The following is a 23102-nucleotide window of genomic DNA, read 5'->3' on the forward strand; positions in this document are numbered from 1 at the left end:
TTATATAAAATATGTAAATTTATATTTATATAAAATATGTAAATTTATATTTCTATAAAATGTGTAAATTTATATTTGTATAAAATATATAAATATATATTTATATATATTTTGAGATTGCTTCTTAAGCTCCTGCTTTGAAAATGGAACGCATACAATTAAAAAAAATTAAAAAGTATATACTTTAATAATCAGAGTCTATTAAAAGCTTAAGATTCAATGGTCTATTATTTGACATTTTTCTTTCCATTAGTCATAGACACAAAATACACATTTCTTTCTTTTTTTTTTTTTTTTGAGACGGAGTCTTGCTCTGTTGCCCAGGCTGGAGGGCAGTGGTTCAGTCTCCGCTCACTGCAAGCTCCGCCTCCCGGATTCACGCCATTCTCCTGCCTCAGCCTCTCCGAGTAGCTGGGACTACAGGCGCCTGCCACCACGCCCGGCTAATTTTTTTTTTGTATTTTTAGTAGAGACGGGGTTTCACCGTGGTCTCAATCTCCTGACCTTGTGATCCGCCCGCCTCGGCCTCCCAAAGTGCTGGGATTACAAGCGTGAGCCACCGTGCCCGGCCAAAATACACATTTCTATTAGGAAACCAAGAGTGAAAACATCACATTGTAAATAATTAATTTAAAGTGGTTTCCTTTTCCACCTGGCCTCCCCACTCCCCTTACACAGCTCAGAGGTGGAAATAATGGTCACCGTAATCTCAGTAACTGTATATTTGAGGATTTTGGAATGGGGACCAGGTGGTTCACGGAGAATTCCACATTGAACTGATAGCTCTTTGTATGTATTAAGCAGTGTGGTAGTTGAGCTTCATACTCCTCTCAAATAAGTGAAGAAAGTTAGCTAAATTTCTCAACTGAGATTAACCAAAATAAGATTCTTCAGGCGTACAGAGGAGTACTTGTTTCACAGCGCAGTTCCTTTGGTTCTTCATTCACTAAACTAAGTTGAAAGAAACCCAGTAAGACTGATTTTAAACCAAAATTGACTGTAGATACTAGAGTGGTCAAATGTTTTAATGGGAAATAATATTTAGATACTATTTGGAGGGGGTAATTCTTACAAGCACTTCTGTGTCTGGATATATGTGAGTGCCCCCATACAGAGACTTCCATGCTACTTTTTCTGTTACAAAAATTACTAACATCAGTTCTTATTCTCACTGGAACTGAGTTGTGGATGGAGGGATTTTCCTGCGCTGTCCATCCTAGTTTTTCTAAGAAAAAAAGTTATCGTACACTTTGGTGGGCTTTAGTTTTTCTGTTGGATTTAAAAGAAATACCTGAAGTTCTTAAACTTGAGTTCTTTGTTTTTGATCTCTTTTGAATATGCAGCCCTTCATGATAGGGGTTAAAACACCAACAATTTGCACATTTCGAGAAGAAATATGTTTGTTGCATTCTGTATGTCCTTCCGGTGTCTTCGCTAACCGATATCAGGAGAAAATTTAAAAATAATTACTTCCAGGAAATAATTTTTAAAAATTTTAATGTAGATAGCAAAGAGAAAAGGGAGTGAGTACAAAGAAAGCAAGTGGGATGGGTTCTGTTTTGTTTGTTACTACTAATAGCAGATGTGTGGTCCAAGTGTACCATAACTTTTAAGTGAAATTTAGCTGTTGTAAAGGAGCATTCTTCATGGGGTCACAGAGATGGTACCTGCAGTTGGATGCCCAGTGACTCCTCAACTTTGTGGACCCAGATGTACCCTAGACATCTAGTCATCCATCACCTCAGGCTTGTATTGGAAACCTGGAGATCCCCCAAATGCTGTTTTGCATGTAACTGAAGTTAGAGGACATGTTAGGAAAAGCTGTTCTTGACTGAGTAGAAAACAAATAATTGTATTCTGTTTCTGATCTTCATTTATAGCACCAGCAACAAGTGGTGCAGGCTGTGGAACGGGCCAAGCAGGTGACCATGGCAGAACTGAACGCCATCATTGGGGTACGTGGCCTTTCCATTTTAGCTCTGATCTTAGTGTTTGTCATCAGCTCTCTCGCTCTCTCTTTTTACATTTTGTTCCGCCAAAGGGGCAAAAAGCCATAGATGACTACAAAATGAAATTAAGCACTTTGCCTTCAATCTCCTGTGAAATTTGATGGCTGCCTCAGAAACTTTGGATCACATTCTCACCAATTTAAGTGGATGTGTTCATGAAAACTCTCCTCTAAGGAGACTGGATAGCTCTTTTTCATATTTCTTTTCTTTGCAATCAGCTTGTGTTGCTAACCTAGGCCAAAAAAAGGAGATACAGATTGCCCTGATGTGAAAATGACCTGGTTTCTTTTTTCTTTCCTCGAATAATCATGTAGAGTATCTTACTGTCATTTTAAATGAGATGTACATTTTCACATCTCCCGTTCTACTTATTCTTCCTTCCCCTGTCATGAGTGGCTCTTATGGGTTAGTGTCCATTTGAAGTAGAAATAATAGATGAACTACACTTTATTTTTTAAAAAATCAGTGGCCTATTTAGAAAATCTTTCCTGGCAATAGTGGCATTAATGTTGCATAGAAATTGTGCTGGAATTCATGGGTTTGGGCAGTCACTTCAACTCTGCTTATATATGTATGTTTTTTTTTTCCTGAGATTAATGTAACAGGCAATAAAATAATGTGCTGAAACTTAGAAATAATAATAAAGGCAAGAAATCACAGCTGTAAAGAGCATAATATTCACCTCTATTTATGCAGATTGTACAAGCAGTTCCTTGGGTTATTCTAGTGAAGACACTACAACTGTACTTTCCTCTTTCTGTCCCCTCCCAAATACTTTCTTTTGTGTATAGATTATACACATAAGTCTTTTTTTTTTTTCTGTCAGTGTATCAAACACACTTTGAAATGCTAATTATTTCATTTACTTTCATTAAAATTCAAATTGCTGAGTGAAGATGTGGATAAGGGTCGCCTGATAATCAATCTGAAGTGAAGATACTGCTTCAATTATTCCTCTGTCTTTTAACAAGGAAATCAGAACTCTGGGATCACTGCTGATGTTGAGGGAGCAATAGTCTGATTGTAGCTTGTTTTTTAATGGGCTATTTGGAGATCTATTTTGTGTCCCTCTGACAAAAAAAAAAAAAACTGGTAGGAAATTAGCAGACGTAATGAATGGAAAAGAGTGACCTTTATTTCCTCCAAAGTGCCCCTTGGAAAGAAGAGGCTGAATCAGAAGAAGCCATGTAGAATCATGAATAACGTTTGTCGTACATTTTCTGTGATGGGCAGGAGAAGGGACGGATAGTAGAGATTAATACACTTCACAATTGGTTTTTGTTTCCAAAAACTCCAGGAAACAGCAGTATATTAAATTTTAAAAAGTTGAGAAAGGTTTAATTTTAAAGTTAAGTATATATACATATATATATACATATATATATCTATATATATATATGTATGTATGTGTAAAGCAGCTGTGCTCCATTGAAGTGTGTGCACAAGTGCAGGTGTTGTATTCACTGTGGATATTTTTGTAACCAAATCTTCCAGGGGTCAGAAGGGATAGAACCTACATTTCTCTACTGTCTCTACTGTTTACCATGGAGAGAATGTGCAGAGTGATCCCTGATAGGAGAGGTTGCTGGGTCATTTTTAGCTTAGTGTTTACTGTTTGTATGAATGGCTGAAATACAGATAGCCCTCCTGCCTCATGTTTGATTGGCAGCCTTTTCTAGGAAAACAGAATGGGTTATTATTATTTTTTTCTTTTTTTACTCTTTTAATGACTGTACAGTGGAGAGATTAAGCTAAATAAAAAACACTTTGTTTATGTGTTGGATGTTGCTTAGTATGAGGGAAGATATAAAATCATAACAAGTTCCCTTCCCTTCACATCAAGAATATTTTTAATATTGTTTTATATTTATTGATTTTTATATACTTTATTTGGAATGGAATGGCAGATTGCCTTTTCTTGGGGAAATGAGAATTTATTAGACTGCAGCCAAGTTACTGACATATTGTGTTTATATGTATTTAATTATTAAAATAAAGCTAACTTAATTTTGTGACCTAAAAACTTAAAGAACTAACTCAGCAGTACATGGCTGTCAAAGCAGCGTTACATGCTATCAACGTGGCATATACTTCGATATAGTTGGATATAGTTGGATCTGATGAGCTTTCCAGATTCTTGGTGTCTGAGCAGAAAATGGAGTCAGAAATCACATAATCTGACTATTCCGGAAAATAGATTGCAGAAATAGGAAAACAAATCCAACAGTTTTAGAGAACCACAAACCAAGTGAGAAGGAAAGAGCTCAGTTACAAACTCACTTGACGAATTTTTGCTGCTGAGGTTCTCTGTCTTTTTAGCCATGGTAGTGCATGCATCCAGTGGTTTTTGGAGTTGTAACATTGTAGTATTTTAAAGGCACTTGCTGTTCTCTGTCCCTTGAGCATAGATGGCTGGGTGAGTTGGTGGTATTTTGACGCCTTACCAAAAACAACTAGGGGTCAGTTTTTAGATTTTTGTTACTGGATTTTTAGAATGTAGTCAGCAGTGATTTTCTGCACTGAAGGAATGACAGTTTTCCTTTGAGAGGCAAAGACCCATCTAAGCCCCTGCAGACCCTCATTTATTTATCACTACATATGTGTCTATTTTATATGTATGCACACCATCCAGACAAGAGCAAATGTTCCCAGATTTAATGAAATCTGATGAAGCACCTTTTTAACTCTGCAATATTATTCTACCTTCATTGGTAAATGAGCCAAACCAGTGATCCATGCAGTTTAAATGCAAAATGCTGAAGTGAGCCCGAAACCTGGAGAGGCGGCTGTTCTCTTGACAATAAGCTAGTTATGTTTAATGGAATGAAACACAGTTATAATGATTTCTTTCACAGGTCATGTTCAGTTTAAAACTGTTGATAGATTGAAATAAGTTAAATATCATTTATCTTTTATTTATAAGGAAGAAAACCAGGAAAATTCCTGTGTTGGTTTCCCATCTTTGATATTTTGTGTCTTGTTTTGAATTGGCGGTATTACACATTTCCTTTGGGCCTTCCCCAAGTTCCCCCAGTAGGGCTAGGGGAACGTTATAGATCTAGTTTGATTTTGTCATGCGTCCTGCTAGCCACTGTGTTTTTAAATTAGAATCTCTGCGAGATCACACTGTTGGAACAACACACGAATTGTAGTTTTAAATCAGTAATATGATCTAATTAGAAATGATGTTTTCATTTCCTGTATTATTGAGTCATCTGACTATCTTAAGATGCTTTTTAAATCCATTACAGTATATAATCAGTACATGCTGTGTGAATGTGGTTATGCTTAATAAAGGAGGCTGACTTGGAACCTCGTAAGAATTTCACCAAAGAAACTACCATTAAGAAAAAAAGTTTAGTCAGTGTGAATAGTGGAAAAGAAAACGTTTGGTTTATAAAAATAGACAATGTGGTTCCTTTGGAAACCCCCTAACCCACTTTTTAAACCTAATTCTGAGGAAAAAAAAAGATAGAAATGTATGCGTTTGGAAAAAAGCACACCCCCACCCCCGATAAACCCTTAGGAAACAGGTATGCCATGGTGTTGTAGGAATTGCAGTTTAGCACAAGAAATGCTGAACCTCAGTTTTTAGCAGTGACATTTTAATGATAGGAAGTCTGCAAAATTATTTGCCATCAATTGTGAAGGCAATAACAAGCCTTGGTGGTTTTTCACACTCTCTGTGTTAAGTGCTTTCAGAATGACAGCGTAAACTGTGTTAGAGAACTCCAAGGAAGTAAAACTGATTAAAATGTTCATGCTTGAATGGTGCTGATGGAATAGTTCATTTGGACTTTCTCTACCTCCTGCAGCTCAAGCTGAAATATTAAAATTCAGTGGATTTAAATCTCTTTCAGCTCAGGAAAAAAACATTACATTTTAATAGGTTTTAAACCCATAATTCATTGGTTTGGAGCAGCACTATTAAATCTATTTAAATATTACTTGTATTACTAAGGAAATGATTTAAATGACTTTGCCTTTACCATCCTATGTGTTTGAATTAGTTTAAAAAAAGAAAGACAATACCTTTGGGGTCCCCTCCTTAGTATTTTGTTTTCTTGTCCTTGTCATATGATTGAACCTTAAATTGTGTGTGTGTGTGTGTGTATTCTACATTGACAACATGGTAAGAGGGTCTTGCAGTATGACTGTTTAAAAATGCATGTCTCTCCTTTTCCGTTATAGATTTCAAAACTGCCATTTTAACTTTCAGAGGCATTTGGATGAGCCACCATGGTCATTTTCCTTGTATTCTTTTTAAACAGTTTAGCCATTAGGCAGAAAGGGAAAGATGTAAATATGTGGGTATGTATACAAATGTGTGTGTGTGTGTTTCCCTCCCTTACACTGCAAGTGTAGGAAGTATACCCCTGTGGATACATGGCCTCCAGTAACTTGAAATTAAATTTAAAAATTTACGTTTTTTTACAAAAGTATTCTTCCTGGGCCCACCGTGTACCCCTCAGTTCCTTTCTCTCTAGCCCTTACCACTACAACATGTGTCCTACAGCTTGACAGCACCTCCAGTCAGCCATAGCGCGAAGTGCTTGCTTTCCCCCAGTGCTTTGTGGGAAACCTTTGTGGGAATCCACCCTTCACTTACATAAGAACAGCCTGGAAAGTGCAGGAATTACAGCTACATTGGGTAACCCTGAATCCCACAGGGAAACAGAGTTAGTGGAATACTCCCCGCATTCTCTGGGGGAGACACCTGTAAGATGCCTTCTATGCTACTCCACAAAAGGTTCCAGTAGGATGGAGCTTCAGTTGCCCACAGTAGTGATAGGCTAGATAATACATGTTTATTTTGAGTTTTCCCCCTTCCGTGGTTCACTATTCATAGGCCCCTACTCCTGTTCTGTGATCATTTCAAAATTACCTGCAGCCAAGCCCTGTCCCTCCAATTTCCCGGCAGACACTTAGGATTTGATTTCGTAGGCCTCAAGCTACTTAAGGGGGCTTTACAGTGTAGGTAGGTAATTGTAGTCGTGTACTAGAATCAGGGCTCGTTTTCTGATGTGAGTTCTGTGCGTAAAACATATTTAACAGCTCAACTGTACAACTCAGCTTTTGTGTTGTTTTTTAAATAAATATTTTTCAGTAAACTTACAGGTGAGCTTCTCTATCTTATTCTGCTTCTTGCAGCTGATTACTATTGGTATTTTCTAGATGTATGCAATACAGAATGAAATTAAAAATGAGCTATAAAGTAGATTTATCAGAGATTGTTATTTCAGCTTTGTTACTGTCTTTACTGAATATTGTGCCTGGAGCTTAAAGGCTTTATAAAATATGCTGGCCACTGTCTGCGTCGTGTACACACACAGCTTGCACAATGGTGGAAGGGGCTGGCTTGAAGGTGCACTCACTTGGAGGGCTTTACTCACCTGCACTCATCAAACACATGGCAGGAAAACCAAAGCAGTTTTACATCACATTTTTTCTTCTTTATCTTCTGTGGGTATGCCTGTCCCTTACTCTTTTTCTTTTCTGAACTGGTTCATTTGCCATGGAGCAGGGGACTACATTATTGAATGATGTATTCATAATCTAATCTTTCTGCTACAGTTTGATGAGGCTCTAAGAGGCAGTAATTTCCCTTCTCTCATAACAAAGACTCTCATGTATTTAAGTAATTTAAAAACTCTGCCTACACTTCAGAGACGCCCAAAAACCACTAGGTAAGGAGTAAGATTTCTGATTTGTGCTTGTGATGTGCTCTCTGTTATTTTCTATGGCAAAGCTTCTCTGGAAGAAATTTCTAGAAGCCGGTCTATCAATCCTCTCACCTCCAAAACTGGGACTCGCCAGCAATGCTACAATTTTTCTTCCTGTTTGGAGCTGAGCCATCCTTTCCTCTCCCCCAGCGAATGCACTTCCATCGCTGTAGAGTTGAGTTCAAAGTGTTATAAGAGTTGCAGAATGTGTCTCGGTAGATTTATCTGAGGAAGGGATATGGGCATTGGCTTCCACTAAGAAGAAAGTAGTTCTCCCAGATCCACAGAGCTCGGCAGGCTGAGCTTATGCAGAGGTCTAAGGAATGGTTATATAGAAAAACAGACTAAAACAGAGAATAAGGCAACCTGCAAGCTTGTAGTTCCAGAGTGTTACCCCATTTTATAGGTTGTTTTGTTTTGGTTTTGTGTCTACTTTTGTAATTCTCTGATGATTTCCTGCCAGTAGTGTTTCTAAAAGCAGCATCACCAACTTTCATATAGTCAGAGACCTTTTTCCTTGTGGTGTCAGACTGCTTTGTGCCCCTCGAAGCTGAGAGGGAGGGAAGAAGCATGGGCTATGAGAGGCAGTCTCACACCAAACAGGCAACTAAAGGATTAATGACAGTGGTTAACTGTCAAGCACTTAGGTGAGGTTTTTAAGGACTCTTGTTGCCTGTTCTCAAAGCTCCCTAAGAAACCAGTTTGGGAATCCTACTGCTCCAAAATGCATTTGTGGTCTTAAGTGTTATCCTTAAGACCTTTGTGAAAAGGTTAGAACTCTTTAGTGAATAGCAAGAGTTACTTAATGATTATGTCCATTCATTCATTCGGTAAATATTTGAGTACTTTCACCAATATCCTATTAAAGGGGCATGTTTTATTTTCATTTTGAGTGATATTTTAAATTGTCTTCTGAAATATATTCTGAAATGATCCTCAAGTTACATTTAAATCATTCTATTAAAATTTTGGTAGCTGTAAGCTTGCTGGTATTACATTGTACTACAAATAATCAACTTTTAATTAACGCATTTTAATTTCAATAAAGCTGGTTTCCATGGATAACAGAGTAAAGAGAAACAGTTAATAAAAAACATAAGAATGAGGCTGCATACATTTACAAATTTGTATTTTTTTATATTTGCAAATATATTTTCAGATATTTGGATTAGGAATTTAGAAATTCATTATTAGAATATCTTCTCTATTACATCAGATTTATTGAGACGTAATCTGCAAAAAGTAAAATTTACCCTTTCCAGTGTGTAGGTCTTTGAGTTTTGACAACCAAATACAGTTGTGTAACTGCCATCACAATCAAGATAAAGGATAGTTCCCTCCACCCCAATCCCTTGTTACTCTTTGTAGTCAGTCATTTTTTTCTGTCCCAGCCCCCGCCAACCACTGAAAACATGTCTTCTTCCAAAGTGAGCCTTTTTGACAATGTCATGTAAATGGAATTATATATCATGTAGCCTTCCGAGGTTTCTTCTTTTACTTAGCATAAGGCATTTGTGATTTGTCCATGTGGTTGGTCATATCAGTAGTTAGTGCCTGTGTATTGCAGAGTGATATTCTATTGTGTGGATATACCAGTTTATCTGTTCACTCCTTAAAGGACAGTTGGGTGAATAAAGCCAAGAGAAGCATTCTTATTTGGATATTTTAAGTAAGTGAATGTAAGTTATATCTTTTGAGTGATTGCCTAAAAGTGGGATTGCTGAGTTACGTGGTAAATGCACGTTAAACTTTCCGAGTAATTGACATACTGTTTTTCAGAGTGATTCTACTATTTTGCAGTTTCACTAACATATTACATGTGAGAAAACCTTTCCTCTACATCTTTGTCTGCACTTGGAATTACAGGTTTTTGGGAGGTTCTTTTAGCCATCCTAATAGGTGCATAATAGTACTTACTGTGTTTTTTATGCATTTTCATAACAATTAATGATGTTAAGTGTCTTTTTTGCTATCTCTGTATCTTTTCTGATACAGTATCTTCAAATCTTTGCCTCTTTTTTTTCATGAGTCAGTTTTATTTTATTATTGAGTTTTAAGAGTTCTTTAATTTTCTGGATTTTTTTGTGTGTTTTGTAATTCTCCCTATTTATAGTTTAACATTGTCAAAGTTAAACTTAGCCTTTTTTATTTCCTTTATGGACTTACTTTTGGTGTTGTCTGTAAGTAATATTTGCCTAACCGAAGACCACAAACGTGTTATTCTGGGGTTTCTTGTAGAAGTTTTATATTTAGGCTTATGATTCAGTTTAATTTTTGTTTATGGTAAGATATATGCATTAAGTTGAGGTTTTTTTTTTTTTTTCCAGATGGACGTGGATTCAGTTTTTCTAGCACTATTTGTTGAAAAGGCTATCGTTTCTCCATTGATTTGTCTTTGCACCGTTGTTGAAAATCAATTAACCATATACGTATGAGTCTATTTCTGACTGCTCCAATCAACTGTTGCCGTCTCTTTTGCCAGTGCTATACTGTCTTGATGACTATAGCTTTCATTATTGATGTTCTCCATTCCATTTTGCACTTGTTCTTCCTGTTCTTCCTCGCCCTTTGCAATACTCCTCAGCGCTTCAGGTCTTTATCATCAGTATACCAAAGACTGGCTGATGGATGAAGGGAAAGGGTCTAAGCTCAATATAAACACTTTCTGTCATCAGAAATGGTGTCTACTCTACCTCCTAACGTTTCTCTCAAGGCTGAGCGCATTTTTCCATCTCCTCCTGGTCCAAGTAACGCCTTTAGCTAGACTCTTCCAGCCTCTTCCTGATAGGCTGCCTTGTTTCTGCGTTTGTCTTTCTTTCATTCTACACACAGCAGCCAGAGTGACCTTATTATAAAATAGAAATAGGATCTATTGGTCCTCTGCTTAAAGCCACAGTGAGTGTGGTGGTGCCGTCTATATATAGTCTCAGCTACTTGGGAGGCTACAGTATCACTTGAGCGCAAGAGTTCAAGACTAGCCTGGGCAACAGCAGGATTTCATTTCTAAAAAATTTAAAAAACAAGCAAATGAAAAACCCAGGAAAACCTGATGGCTGCCCCTTTTATTTAGAAAAAAGTCTGAATTTCTAACCATGGCCTACAAGATTCTTCGTGAGCTGACCCCTCCTTCACTGGCCTTTCTGCTGTCACATACCACTCATGTTCTTCATTCAGCTGTCCTTAAGCCACTTTGGCCCCTTTCTTCTGTCCCTGGGTCACTCCAAGTGTGTTCTCGACTGAGGGTTTGTGCACCAGCTCCTCTGTCCTCTGGATAGCCCATTCTCTGGATCCTAGAGTGGTCTTCCTTATGCCTCTTTTCAGAGTGTCAGCTCAGATGTTATTTCCTGAGGAAGGACTTTCTTGGCTGGCACTCTTTTTACTCTTTGCTTCTAACTCATTCTCTATCCCATTAACCTGTTTTATTGTCGTCATTGCACTTACCATTGATTTGTTATGCGTCACTTTCCCTTGACTAACTAGTGAAATCTCATTCACTTTTGTAGCCATGAAACCTAGAACGATAGGTATCTCATAATTTTCAATACATATTTGTATGATAAATATTCAGTAACTATTTGTTCAATAAATTTGCAGTAATTTGTTCATAATAATTTCCCATAGATGTTTGTTAAATACTGTGCTCTGGGATATTTTCTCATTTGGATATTCTCCCTACAATTTTGAGCCAAGATAGAGAAGGAAGCACATGGACTGATAGAAAATATACAGTTCTGGCTTTCACTTATAGTATGATATTAGGAATTTCATTTAGGTTTTTTCATCTGTAGAATGCAAGGCTGGAGCTGATAGCCATTAAAGTGCTGTCTAGTCTAATGTTGAATGATTGTGTAAGCCTATTTGTTTTAATGTTAATGGAATTTTTATTTTAACACTTGGGGTCCTTTTGTGTCATAGTTATTTTTCTAGGTTTATCACCTCCCTAGGCTTGTATTTTTTTCCTGAAAAAGGTAACTAAATATAGTAGACATTATTGAGTATTCGCTCTGTGTTAAGCATTTACATGCATTACTTTATTTAATCTTCACATCAACCCCATGTGGAAGGAAATACTGTTCCAACTTTACAAATAATGAAACCAAGGGCTTTGAAGAGGTAAGTCGTTTTCTGGAGGCCACACAAAGAGGAGTGGCAGAACTGGGATCCAAACTCCAGCTGACTTCAGAACTCACACATTTAACCATTATGCTACACTTGTCTCTTATTTGTTCTCTTGACTCTGTTCTTTCTTTCACACTGGCATCAATAATCTCTTTATCTTGAGATCCACTGATAGGATTGTCCAGCCAGAGTTCAGTGTTGGAAGGAAAATGGAAACTGGGTATGCTGGGTGCACACACTAAGTGGTTAGTCTAAATTGTCTGAATTATATTAGTTCCACAGATCAGTTGGATACTCTTGACTCATATGATGTTGCTTCCTGTCTGTTGTATCTTACTCTTATGAACAAGAACTGAAACTTGTTATAAACACAGCTATTAAGGCAGGTGTTTTAACCCAGTGTCCTTGGATCTTCTGGAATTTCATGCTTGGGCATTGGGCTGTCAATTAAATGCCTGAATTGCTTGCAGAATTGCCTCTGTGTGTGTGTGTGTGTGTGTGTGTGTGTGTGTGTGTTTGGGGTTGGTAGGAGAGCAGTATGTATAGTTTTTGGAGAAGAGTGTTCACAAAGGGTCCTGTGACACAAACAAGTTTGAATCCATGCCTTAGTAGAATAGGATTGTGCAAAATCCCTATATGAAATAGCAAAATATCATGTGGGGTGCATGTAGACAAAAAGTATTTGCCCGTAGCAGCGTAGACGCATTCTAGGATGATTGTTCAGAAACTTGGAAATCAGGCATTTACTTATGTAGGAGGGTTTCTTGATTAAGAACTATTGTTGGTACTCTAGTTACAGGCAGTAGTAGGTGAGACAGGGGACATGACTGGTGGTGAAGACCACAAAGGGGCCGCCACCAGGCCAGTGGCTAGTCAGGAGATAAAAACAAGTTAGAACTTACAGGGATTGCCATTATGTTGTGGGGAGTCCTGTCTTTGAAATTACTTCATTGCTTTGTGATAAGCTCTATACTTCTCTGCTTCTATTTCTCTATCTTGAGAAAACCTTGTCTGCCTGACTTGTGAATAACAATTATTTTATGAGATAGAGTAATATTGCAAACTTAAAAAAATGGTTTTGACTAAATAGTTAGAGCTAACCGTGCCTTTGACCCCAACCTCTTAAGAAAAATTCAAAATGGTACATTCTTGAATCCTTTTTAAGGCAGCTCCATGGCTAGTCTGACCCTTGTGATTCTCATGCTTTTTTTTTTTTTTTCTTGGTAGATTCATAAAAATGGTGACAGTTTATCTTTGCTCAGATTGTTTTCTGTGACCATCAAGGGCAGTGCCACTATGGTCCCGAAGCAAAGTGGCAGTAATGTTGCTTTTTTTCTTTATTTCCCTAGAGTGTTTCTGGGTTGACTCAAAGCAATTTGTAGACACAGCTCTGCACAAATTAATATCTGGGAGAAAAAACAGTTGAGAGGAAAAAACAGTTAAAGTTGCGATCTACTTGGAGTGAAAGCTCAGAGGTTGTTCTTGGGTTTCTTTCAGCTAATAGCTTCAGAATGGCCTCTGAGCAAAGATAGATGTCGGGGCAGGCTTTGTTGTTTGTGGATTCTCCCTTGCAGGCAGAGGCTACCCTCTGCTATCAAGGCTAAAGCATTCCAGGAGCTCTTTCCAGGCTTCCTTACAGAAGAACTGTGGGCAAGTGACCCTATCCAGGTCAGTGAGATATAAAAAGATGTGGTTTTCTTCTTAACAGAAACCCATGGAGAGAGAATTATCCTCCTTTCTGTATTTTAATATGGTTATATGAAGGCATGAGGTAATGTGTGGAGCTGTGGCAGCCATCTTGTGATGGGAGGGGATGGGATTTGAGGGATGCCACACAAATCAGGGACCCAGAGCCCTGATAATGTTAGGTCATCCATCCATCCTTGGATTTGTAGTGTGGGAAATAAAAATTCCTTTAAAAAAAATTCAGTCCATTTTTGGGTATTCTATACCTTGCAGAGGAACTATCTTAACTCAAATATATAGTTACATGCCATATTATGATGTTTCAGTCAAGGACAGACCACATACATCACAATGGTCCCGTAAGATTATAATAGAGCTGTAAATATTTTATTGCCTAGTGACATTGTAGCTGTCATACCACCACAGCAAATTACTTTTTAAATAAATTTTTTGTAGCAGTGTAGAGTAATTATAAAGTCTGTAGTGGTGTTTATTAATGTCCTAGGCCTTCACATTTACTCACCACTGACTCATTCAGAGCAAATTCCAGTCTTGCCAGTTTCATTTATGGTAAGTGCTTTATATAGGTGTACCATTTTTTATCTTTTATACTGTATTTTTACTATACCTCTTCTGTGTTTAGATACACAGATACCATTTTGACACAATTGCCTACAATATTCAGTGCAGTAACATGCTATACAGGTTTGTAGTCTAGGATTAATAGGCCATTATGCATAGCTTATGTGTGTAGTAGGTTATACCATCTAGATAAATATACTGTATAATTGCACAGTAATGAAATTGCCTAAAGACTCATTTCTCAGAATATCCCTATTGTTAAGTGGTGTATGACTATATATAGTGTATATATATATATATATTTCTATGTTAATGTCATGACTTATGTATATCAAAATACTGGGAACAACCTGAACACCCAACACTGGGGAACTACTTAAGTGAACTCAGGTATCTGTACAATGGCATACCATGTAGCTGTTAGAAATGATGTAGTCAAGGTGTATTAAGGATGTGGAAAATGTCTTAATACATGGTAAACAGGAAACAAAGAAGCAGGTTAAACCACAAGATAGTTTGAGTTATTTTTGTTAAAAATGCTAACATGAATTCAAAAAATACTGGATAGGCCCACCATGATATTAGTAGTTTTCTTTGGCTGGTAGGATTATGTGTGGCTTTTAATTTTGTTTTTTCACTCTGCTTATCTTCATTTAACATATAAGTTTCTAATCTGAAAAAAGCTATAAGACAATTCTATTCATATGGCCATTCCTTCTCTCTTCTGCCCCATCTGAGTAAATGGTACAACTATCTACCTAGTTACTTATGTTTCAAATTTCCAGGATATCCGGAATTCCTCCACTTAGTCTCACTCTGCGGTCTTCCATAACCAGGTCTTTCTAATTCTGTCTTCAAAGTAACACTCAACTCCTTCTGCTCTTTGCAACCTGTACTGCCACAACCCTAATTGAAGTTATCATTCATTATTTTCTTGTTTGAACCCCCTGCATTACCTACAGTGCCGGTCTCCTGCCCTTCATTCTTGCCACTCTCAGAGTTTCAGAAATAATAATAAATTTCAGAAATAAAATAATAATTTCAGAAAATTATTATTTTTTAATGTTCTAGCTTAAAATACTTATTAGTGTTTATAAAGGCCAGTTTAAGCTGGTTTACACACTCAAGCTTAAAATACTTGTTGGTCTTCTTTATATAGGCCAGTGAAATAGAATAAAATACTAAGAAATAGATCCACTTGTGTATGTCAGAATGGACAAGCAGATCAGTGGGGAGAAAGATGGAAGCTAGTAAATATTACTGGGGGGCTGCCTGGTTATTCTTGTGGAAAAGAATTGGATACATACATGTCACCATATGCAGAAGTCAATCCTAGAATCATAAAAAGAACTTTAAAACTTAAAAAACAGGAGGAATCTTTTTTTTTTTTCTTGGAGTAGGATTTCTTAAAAGGGTCACAGAAAGCCCAACCCATGAGAAAAAGATTGATAGTATTTATTACTCACTTGGAATGAAAAACATCTGTTCATCAAAAGATACTTTAAAGAAAATGAGAAGACAAGCCAGAAACTAGGAGAAGTTATTTGCAACACATGTAACCAAAAAGTGATTATGATCCAGATTTATACCAGTTAAAGAGCAACTAAAAGTTCAGCTTAAAAAACAAAACCAAACCCCAAAACCCACCATAGCCTAGAGCTCTAATTATTCTTAAATAAAAGTCAAAAACCCTTAGTGTGCACAGCCTGATTCCCAGAATATACTTGTATTCTACCCGACTTCCCCATTGCTCACTGGATTCTTCACTAGACTTCCTTTTGCTTCACTGGTCACAGCAAGCGTCTGTCTTGTTCTGGGTCTTCTCAACTGCTTTTCTCTTGCTTCTGATTCTCCCAGCTCTCTGCAGTGTGCTGTCATTTGCATCCTGCAGGTCTCAGTTCAAAGGTTATTTCCCCAGAGGATCTGCCTCCATTTATTTTTATGAATGAATGATTGCTTACCCCTTCCACCCTAGTTGAGAAAGGATCCTAATCGGGCAGCAGGTACATCACTGGACTAAATGTTAGGGGCTTGTGCTCCATTTCTTGATGCTAATACCATCTCCCACTGACTCTCACCTAGGAGATCACACATGTGAGTGTTGGCCTGGTTTAGTCTTCTTCAAATTGCAGCTCAAGAGACTCATGAGTGTACAGTGAAGTCCATTTAGTGGGCATAGTGGACTTTTTTTTTAATTAAAAAAGGGTATAGAAGGCTACAGAAAATATTAGAGTATGTTGCACATAGTAGTGTTTGGTAAACTTTGTTCATTTACATGTATATTCTATGTAGACACATACACATATGCACATAGACACACACACAGAAATTGTGGTCAAAATTTTGGAAAGCAAGTCTCCTAGATGACATCTGAGGTTCATTCCACCTCTAACGTTCTAAGATCAAATGCAGGATTACTGAACAACCTAAAGCAGATAGGCTTTTTAAATGCTGCTTTACTTTAAAAAAACAAAACAACAACAACAGAAAAAACAAGAAATCACAGATGGTGTCTGACTGTGTTGCCCAGGTTGGAGTATAGTTGCTATTCATAGGTATAATCATAGTGCACCACAGCCTCAAATGCCTGGGCTCAAGTGATCCTCCTGCCTCAGCCTCCCAAGTAGCTGGGACGGCACATACATGCCACTGTGCCTGGCTCAGCTTTACTTTTTTTTAAAGTACTCTGGAGTAACTAAAGAAAGCTTTTCTGAGTACAGTCCCTTAGCTTGGTGACTTTAAAGACTAAAACTCACAAAATAGAACCATTGGTATCAGTAAGATGTTAAAGACTCTAAAAATTTTCCTTAAGTAGCTTAAACAAGCTTCTGGGAAATTGTATTTCCATTATTAATTTGCTTAGAAGTACAATTACTAGTAAACTTTTGGCCAATTCATAAAATACACTAATGAGATCACTAATGGGAAAGTTAATAAATCAGGGTTTTTGTAGTTTTCTCCTTCTTTTCTTGCCATTATTACTTCATGAATTAAACTACAAGTTAGGACAATGGAGCTGCTGGCAAAGATCTCATGATTTGCTTCCTTTGGTTGTTACTTGCCATCCCCTTAAAACCAGTCCAGAGATTTGGAGGACTACAGACATCTGTGGTTTGTTTAGCTTGAGAAACTTATCCTTTCAGTGATAATCTTACTTGGATTGCTCTAAATGCATGTCTTCTCCCTATAGTAAATCTCATGTTGTAAGTCATCAGGAATGAGTTACAGATAAGCTTAGCTTGAAAAGTGTCTTCCTTTGTTCTTTTTATTCTTGCTTCTTTCCATATGTTCACTTAACCTTTAGCTTTTTCTAGAGATATTTGTTAAAGTAAGGTAAGAAGGGCACATCTTATTTTCCCAGCCTCTACAACTACAGGGAAATTGAATGAATAGTAAAGCAAACACTGTATACTCATCACTTAGATTTACCAGTTAACATATTGTCACTTTTGCTTTGTGTCTCTGTTTATATACTCATACAAATACATGTACACTTTTTGGAATGTGCTGAACTAATTGAAAGTAAAAGGCAGTCATGCTGTTTCACCCCCTAATATTTCAGTGTGCTGCTTCTATGAACAAGGACATCTTCCTGTATAAGCATAATACCATTAACACATTCCTATGCCAGTGTTACAGGTCATAATCTTATTTCTCCAATTGTCCACAGAATGTCCTTAATAGCACTTTTTTCTTCAATCCAGGATTCAATTCAAAAATTGTCTTTGCTGTCATGTCTTTTTATTCTTCTTTAAATCACCATGTCCCAAAGCATTTTGCTTTTTAAGATATTGGCATTTTGAAGATTGCAGGCCAGTTTTCTGGAATCTTCCACAGTCTACATACATTTGTCTGATTGTTTTCTGATTGTTTTCTCAAGCTTAGATTTAGGTTAAGTGTTTTTCGTAGGAATACTAACTAGGTGATGTGTATTTCCAGTTGTATCATATTACTGGTGAAGCTAGGTGATCCGTGGGGTGATACCTGGGCACTATGAATAACCTGTTTCCCTGCAACTTTTTACCCAGTGGTTGTAATATCGATGGTTGAGTCTGTCCTGCATTAGTTAATACATTTGACATGGTAAAACAGTAAATTTTAAGTTATTTATTTCCTTTCAAATTAATATTCTGTAAAGAAGAGCTTTTCCTGTTTTCTCCTCTCCTCGCTCCCTCACTCTCTGTGCATATGAAAATGTGGACTTCTGGTACCTTTCCTTAATACTAGCAGTCACCATTTATTGAGTGTTTATTATTTGCCAAACACTGTGTGATATGGTTTGGCTGTGTCCCCACCCAAATCTCATCTTGAATTATAGTTCCTACAATCCCCATATGTGGTGGGAGGGGTCTCGTGGGAGGTAGTTTAATCAGGGCAATTTTCTCCATGCTATTCTTGTGATAGTAAGTTTTCACAAGATCTGATGGTTTTATGAGGGGCTTCCCCCTTCACTCGGCTCTCGTGCTTCTCCTTCTTGCTGCCATGTGAAGAAGGGCATGTTTGCTTCCCCTTCCACCATGATTGCAAGCTTCCTGAGGCCTCTCCAGCCATGCTTAGCTGTGAGTCAATCAAACCTCTTTCCTTTATAAATTACCCAGTCTTGGGTACGTCTTTATTAGCTGCATGAGAACAGACTAATACGCTGTGCTAAGGGTTTTATATGTATCATGTCATACAATTCTTCCAGCAACCTTGGGAGGTAAATTTTGTAACTAACTGTTCTTGCTTTTTACATGAAGAAATGGAGCATCAGAAATGTTAAATGACTTGTTCAAACAGATGATAAGGATTCCAGTGGCTCCGAGGCCACTTCATTGTGATGCTTCCCAAATGTCAGCCAGACTGTGCTTTCTCACACCTAGCCCGACTTATAGACAGGAGTGAGGCCAGCAGAACAACTGTCCACAGTAAATAGTATCTTTACAAGCCAAGGAGTATGGCTACCAGCCCAGTCCTGGGCCCTTTCCTGTGCTTGCTGCTCTATTTCAGAGTCTGTTGCCTCTTCCTTTTTGGCTTCTTTCAAGGTCTGCTGAGTCTTCCCTTGCTTCTCTCCTAGAATGGAACAGTGTCTCCTGGTTGGATTGAGGCACACGTGCTCAGAGGGAGCAGCTCACAGCTTGGCTAGCTCCTGGTGGATGAGTAGTATGGTTGTGGGCTTGGGAGCCAGCCAACCCTGAAGTTAGGAGCTGGCACTGGCCTGAGAGTCATTCTCTGTCTCTAGTCCTTGGCCCCAGAGTACCCCACATCTTCACCTATTTTCTTGGGGTACCAAAAACTCCATTCCTGAAAATGTTTTTTGAAAATGTATTATAACCTATAAAGTCATTATTCTTAATGATGCTGAGATTGTCTCAAGTTTTGCCAGTGGTGATCCCTTCAATTTGGCTCATTGTCCTTTTGACACAATATCCGTTAGTCTAGATAGCTTTCTTGATTTCTGGCACAAGGTATAGCAGGTTCACCTTGCACTTGCGCTTTTTTTTAGAAACCAGAATATGAGCACAAAGTATGCTCATTGCTACTGAAATGTTGAAGGTGCATGTTTTTTGAGAATTGTTCTGCTGTTGATAGCGTAGTAGAGTTGGAGTGGGGGTGAACAAGAAAACTGCTGCCTGGCCTTCAATTGGAAATGCCCAAAATTCCTAGGGATGTCGGTGACTGCAGCTCTGTCCTTGCTAGCTCCTGCTTGGTCAATGACTTGTCAGTCCCTTGTCGTCAAGCAGTTGGGGACCTTCGATTAAAAAGAACTCCTCTTTTTGCTGACAGAAAGACAACATTTCAAAAGACATTTCTTGTGAATTGTATTCTCCAGTGGTCCTTTTCTGCCCTTTGTGCCAAACTTGAAACTGCAGGGAAATCTTTGTTACAGAGAATCCAGTAAAAACCTATTAACAGCATTGAGGCTGTGTCTGCCACTTCATGGCTGTGTATTTTCAGACATCATTGCTATTTTTCAGAATTAAATTAATTATCTTAATGGAGTACTTACTTGCTTAAGTTTAAAGTTCACTCCATTTTAATGTTTATTTTCTTGAGTGGCCCATCAAGGAAACAGGAAGAAGTAGTTTATTTTGTATTATGGTTTGAGATAAGAGAGGTTTTTGTTTATTATTAATTTTAAGTAAGGCACCCAAAGATGATAAAGGCCTAGGAATGATAGCGAGAAGAATTTTGCCATGATACATATTTCTCTCAGTAGGTCTTCCTCAGTGGTGGTTATGTAGTGTATGTTTATTTTAATACTCTAGTCTATGCCCTCTTTAATTCTTTGGCTTGTTCTTTGTTTTGTTTTTGTTCTAAAGCATATATATATATATATATATATATTTTTTTTTTTTTTTTTTAACCTGCTAGTTTATAATATATCTTAAATTACATCAGTAACAAATCTGTGTTATACTGTGTACTCTTAATATACATTTCCCTTCCTTTTGGTCTTTAAAAAGCAAGGGGTTTTATGTTCCTTAGTGGGACTGTAAGATAAAGTAGAATATCTTTGCAGGTTAATTGCTCTGTAATTAATCCAGATGGGGCAGAGGGCAGAGGACAGTTTTGACTTAACCCTGTTGGGAAACATCAGCAAGCTTTCACTTTATTGTAGGGCAATCCGTTAGATTATGGTACTCTCAGCTACTTGAATAATATCCAGAGAAACCTTGCTCCTTTTCCAGGGAATCCTGAGTTCCTCTGTTGATAAGATGACTTAATAGAAATATATTTTTAATGAATTCTTGACATGTGATAAATTAAGGCCATTTATTTTAGTAGAGAAAAAGGTGAAGTTCTACTTAGCCATTGGTGACTTACTGCTTTTATTTAAAGAAGATGTTTTCTAATATATTTTATTGACTAACTCTGATCAGTTATAAAATACCTGCTACTCTAGTTCTAGGCTAGTTCCTAAGGTGAAAATTTGCAAAGAAGCTTAAAAATGACCACTAAGTACAGAAAGGGGTCTCATTTATTAATGTATACATTTTTAAAGCCTACTGTAATATTTTAGTATCTCTATCTTACATTTTTGTCATATGCCTTTTGGTGACTTAATTTCATTTTATCTTATAGTTTAATATTTTTAAAACACTTGATAAAAATTGCTCCCTTCTACAGGATGCCTGAGTGTAATTTTTCTGCTTGATAGTTTGTATATTTATAAAACAGTGACTGATAAACATGAATTTATGGTAGCTGCCTCTCATTTATTCTTCCTTAAGATCAAGGCATATACTGTTAAACAGTATGCCTGTAGGTTGGTTGTTACCATTCATAAAATCTTTGAAAGGACTTTATAATTTTGGTATAATAACAAATGAAAAGCCTCTCTAAATGCAACGTTGTATGCTGGCTTGGATTCTGGGACAGAAAAATGGCATTAGTGGAACAACTATGGAAATCTGCATTAAAGTCTCTAGTTTGGTGAATAGCAATAAACTGATGTTAATTTATTAGTTTTGATAAATTCTATGATTATATAAAATGTTAACATCAGTGAAAGGTAGGTAAAGAATATATGAGAACTCTATATGTAGTAGAAGCTTAACTCATTAAAAGCTTTGAATATATAGAGATATATGACCATAGTTTGAGTTCATTAATTAGTTCAGGGAAAGTTTAGTGGTAGTTGTATTTAAGCCTATTTATAATTCATAATTAGGAATTTAAAAATTAAAAGACCAACAGTAAAAATAAATGCACTTTTCATATGAGGACACCAAGTTCTGTATGTTCGATCACTAAAAATAGCAGTTTTACTCATTTTAGATTATTGCTGCTTAAGGTGTCCAGAATAGGCTTATAGTACAAGCAGCTTTTTTATTTCTTCTAGTTTGATTTTAAATTCAAAAGATTGAAACATCTGGAAGAAAATAGAGTCAAAATTCATCAGTGTATAAAATCAGTGCTGATATTAGTTGGTAATCTGTTTGCATACCTACTGTGAGAAATATCTAGGCACTGTGGGAAATATTTTTTAAATAGCTCTAATTAAAAGGTATGGCATACAGAAACTTGTGCACACACACGTAGCATATATATGTATTTAAAAAGTCTTTTTTTGTCTTGGATTGTTAAGTGTCATAATGGTATTGAGCTTAAGTGGTGTCAGAATTGAGAGGCAGTGGTGGAGATTACCTTGAGCCAGGGTGATGAGGGATGTCTTCACCGAGAAAGTAGGCAGGAGTTTAGCTTAGAAGGATGGGTAGAATTTATACATATAGAGACAGATGAGAGAGTACTCTGTGGGTGTGTGTTGATTAGTAGTAAAGCTGAGCCCTAGGAGTTTACATGTCTCACTAAATAGACTAGTGTTACGGGCAGAGAGTTCCCTGGATGGTGTTGCACAGTAGGGTGGAGTTAGGCTAATGCTAGTTTATGGAAGGTCTTGAATGCTAAGAAACTGGAACTTTTGTTTTTAGATAAAAGGGATCTGTTGCTTTTGGAACCAGAGAGTAACTATCAAAGGAGTATTTTATTTTCAGTAGTATCAGTTTTGTATTGAGTTCTCGCTACGTTTAGGGAACTGAGCTAGGTGCCAGGGGTACTAAGAGGCCTAAGACTGGTCTCTTCTCTCCAAAGCCTCACAGTCTCTGGCAAGTCAGGATCTTCTTATCTATAAAAAGATTAATAACAATGCCTTTATGAGGCAATATATGCCAGTGAATAATACAGGGAGCCCTATAAGATGCTGGACACTTAGATTACTTGGAGAAGGCTGTAGGGAACAGGTGAAACATAAGCTGAGCTGAGATAGGTGAGTACAACTTAGATAAGTAATGTGGAGGTTGTTCTAAAAGGTGCAGAAGGATACGAATTTAGGGGAAAAAAACCACAGGTGGAGAAAACAGTATGGGTTCATTGTAACTAAAAAATAAGCTGATGGAGACTTAAAATAATCAGCATGTGAGGTGATGAGTCTGGTGAGTATCATGACAAGTAGAAACAAGGGATTGTTTCAGAATCTTCAGGACTTGGCTATTATCAATAT

General features: G+C 37.2%; 1 protein-coding gene across 13 annotated transcripts in view; it reads left to right on the forward strand.

The window, feature by feature from the left end:
- The window catches only part of LOC116475182 (transducin-like enhancer protein 4), a 150113-nt gene that overhangs the window by 53517 nt on the left and 73494 nt on the right, over positions 1-23102 (forward strand). For 8 of the 13 annotated variants that reach the window (XM_058445013.1, XM_058445012.1, XM_032164364.2 and 5 more), the window contains one exon: positions 1881-1955. The exons of 4 other annotated variants lie outside the window; for them this stretch is intronic. In XM_058445013.1, the coding sequence (XP_058300996.1) occupies positions 1881-1955 (75 nt within the window). Of the gene's footprint in view, positions 1-1880; positions 1956-14089; positions 14108-23102 lie in introns of those variants that run through there. One more of the 13 variants, XM_058445020.1, reaches the window with a different exon arrangement.

The sequence above is a fragment of the Hylobates moloch genome, unplaced genomic scaffold, assembly GCF_009828535.3.
Source record: "Hylobates moloch isolate HMO894 unplaced genomic scaffold, HMol_V3 SCAFFOLD_10, whole genome shotgun sequence".
NCBI lineage: Eukaryota > Metazoa > Chordata > Mammalia > Primates > Hylobatidae > Hylobates > Hylobates moloch.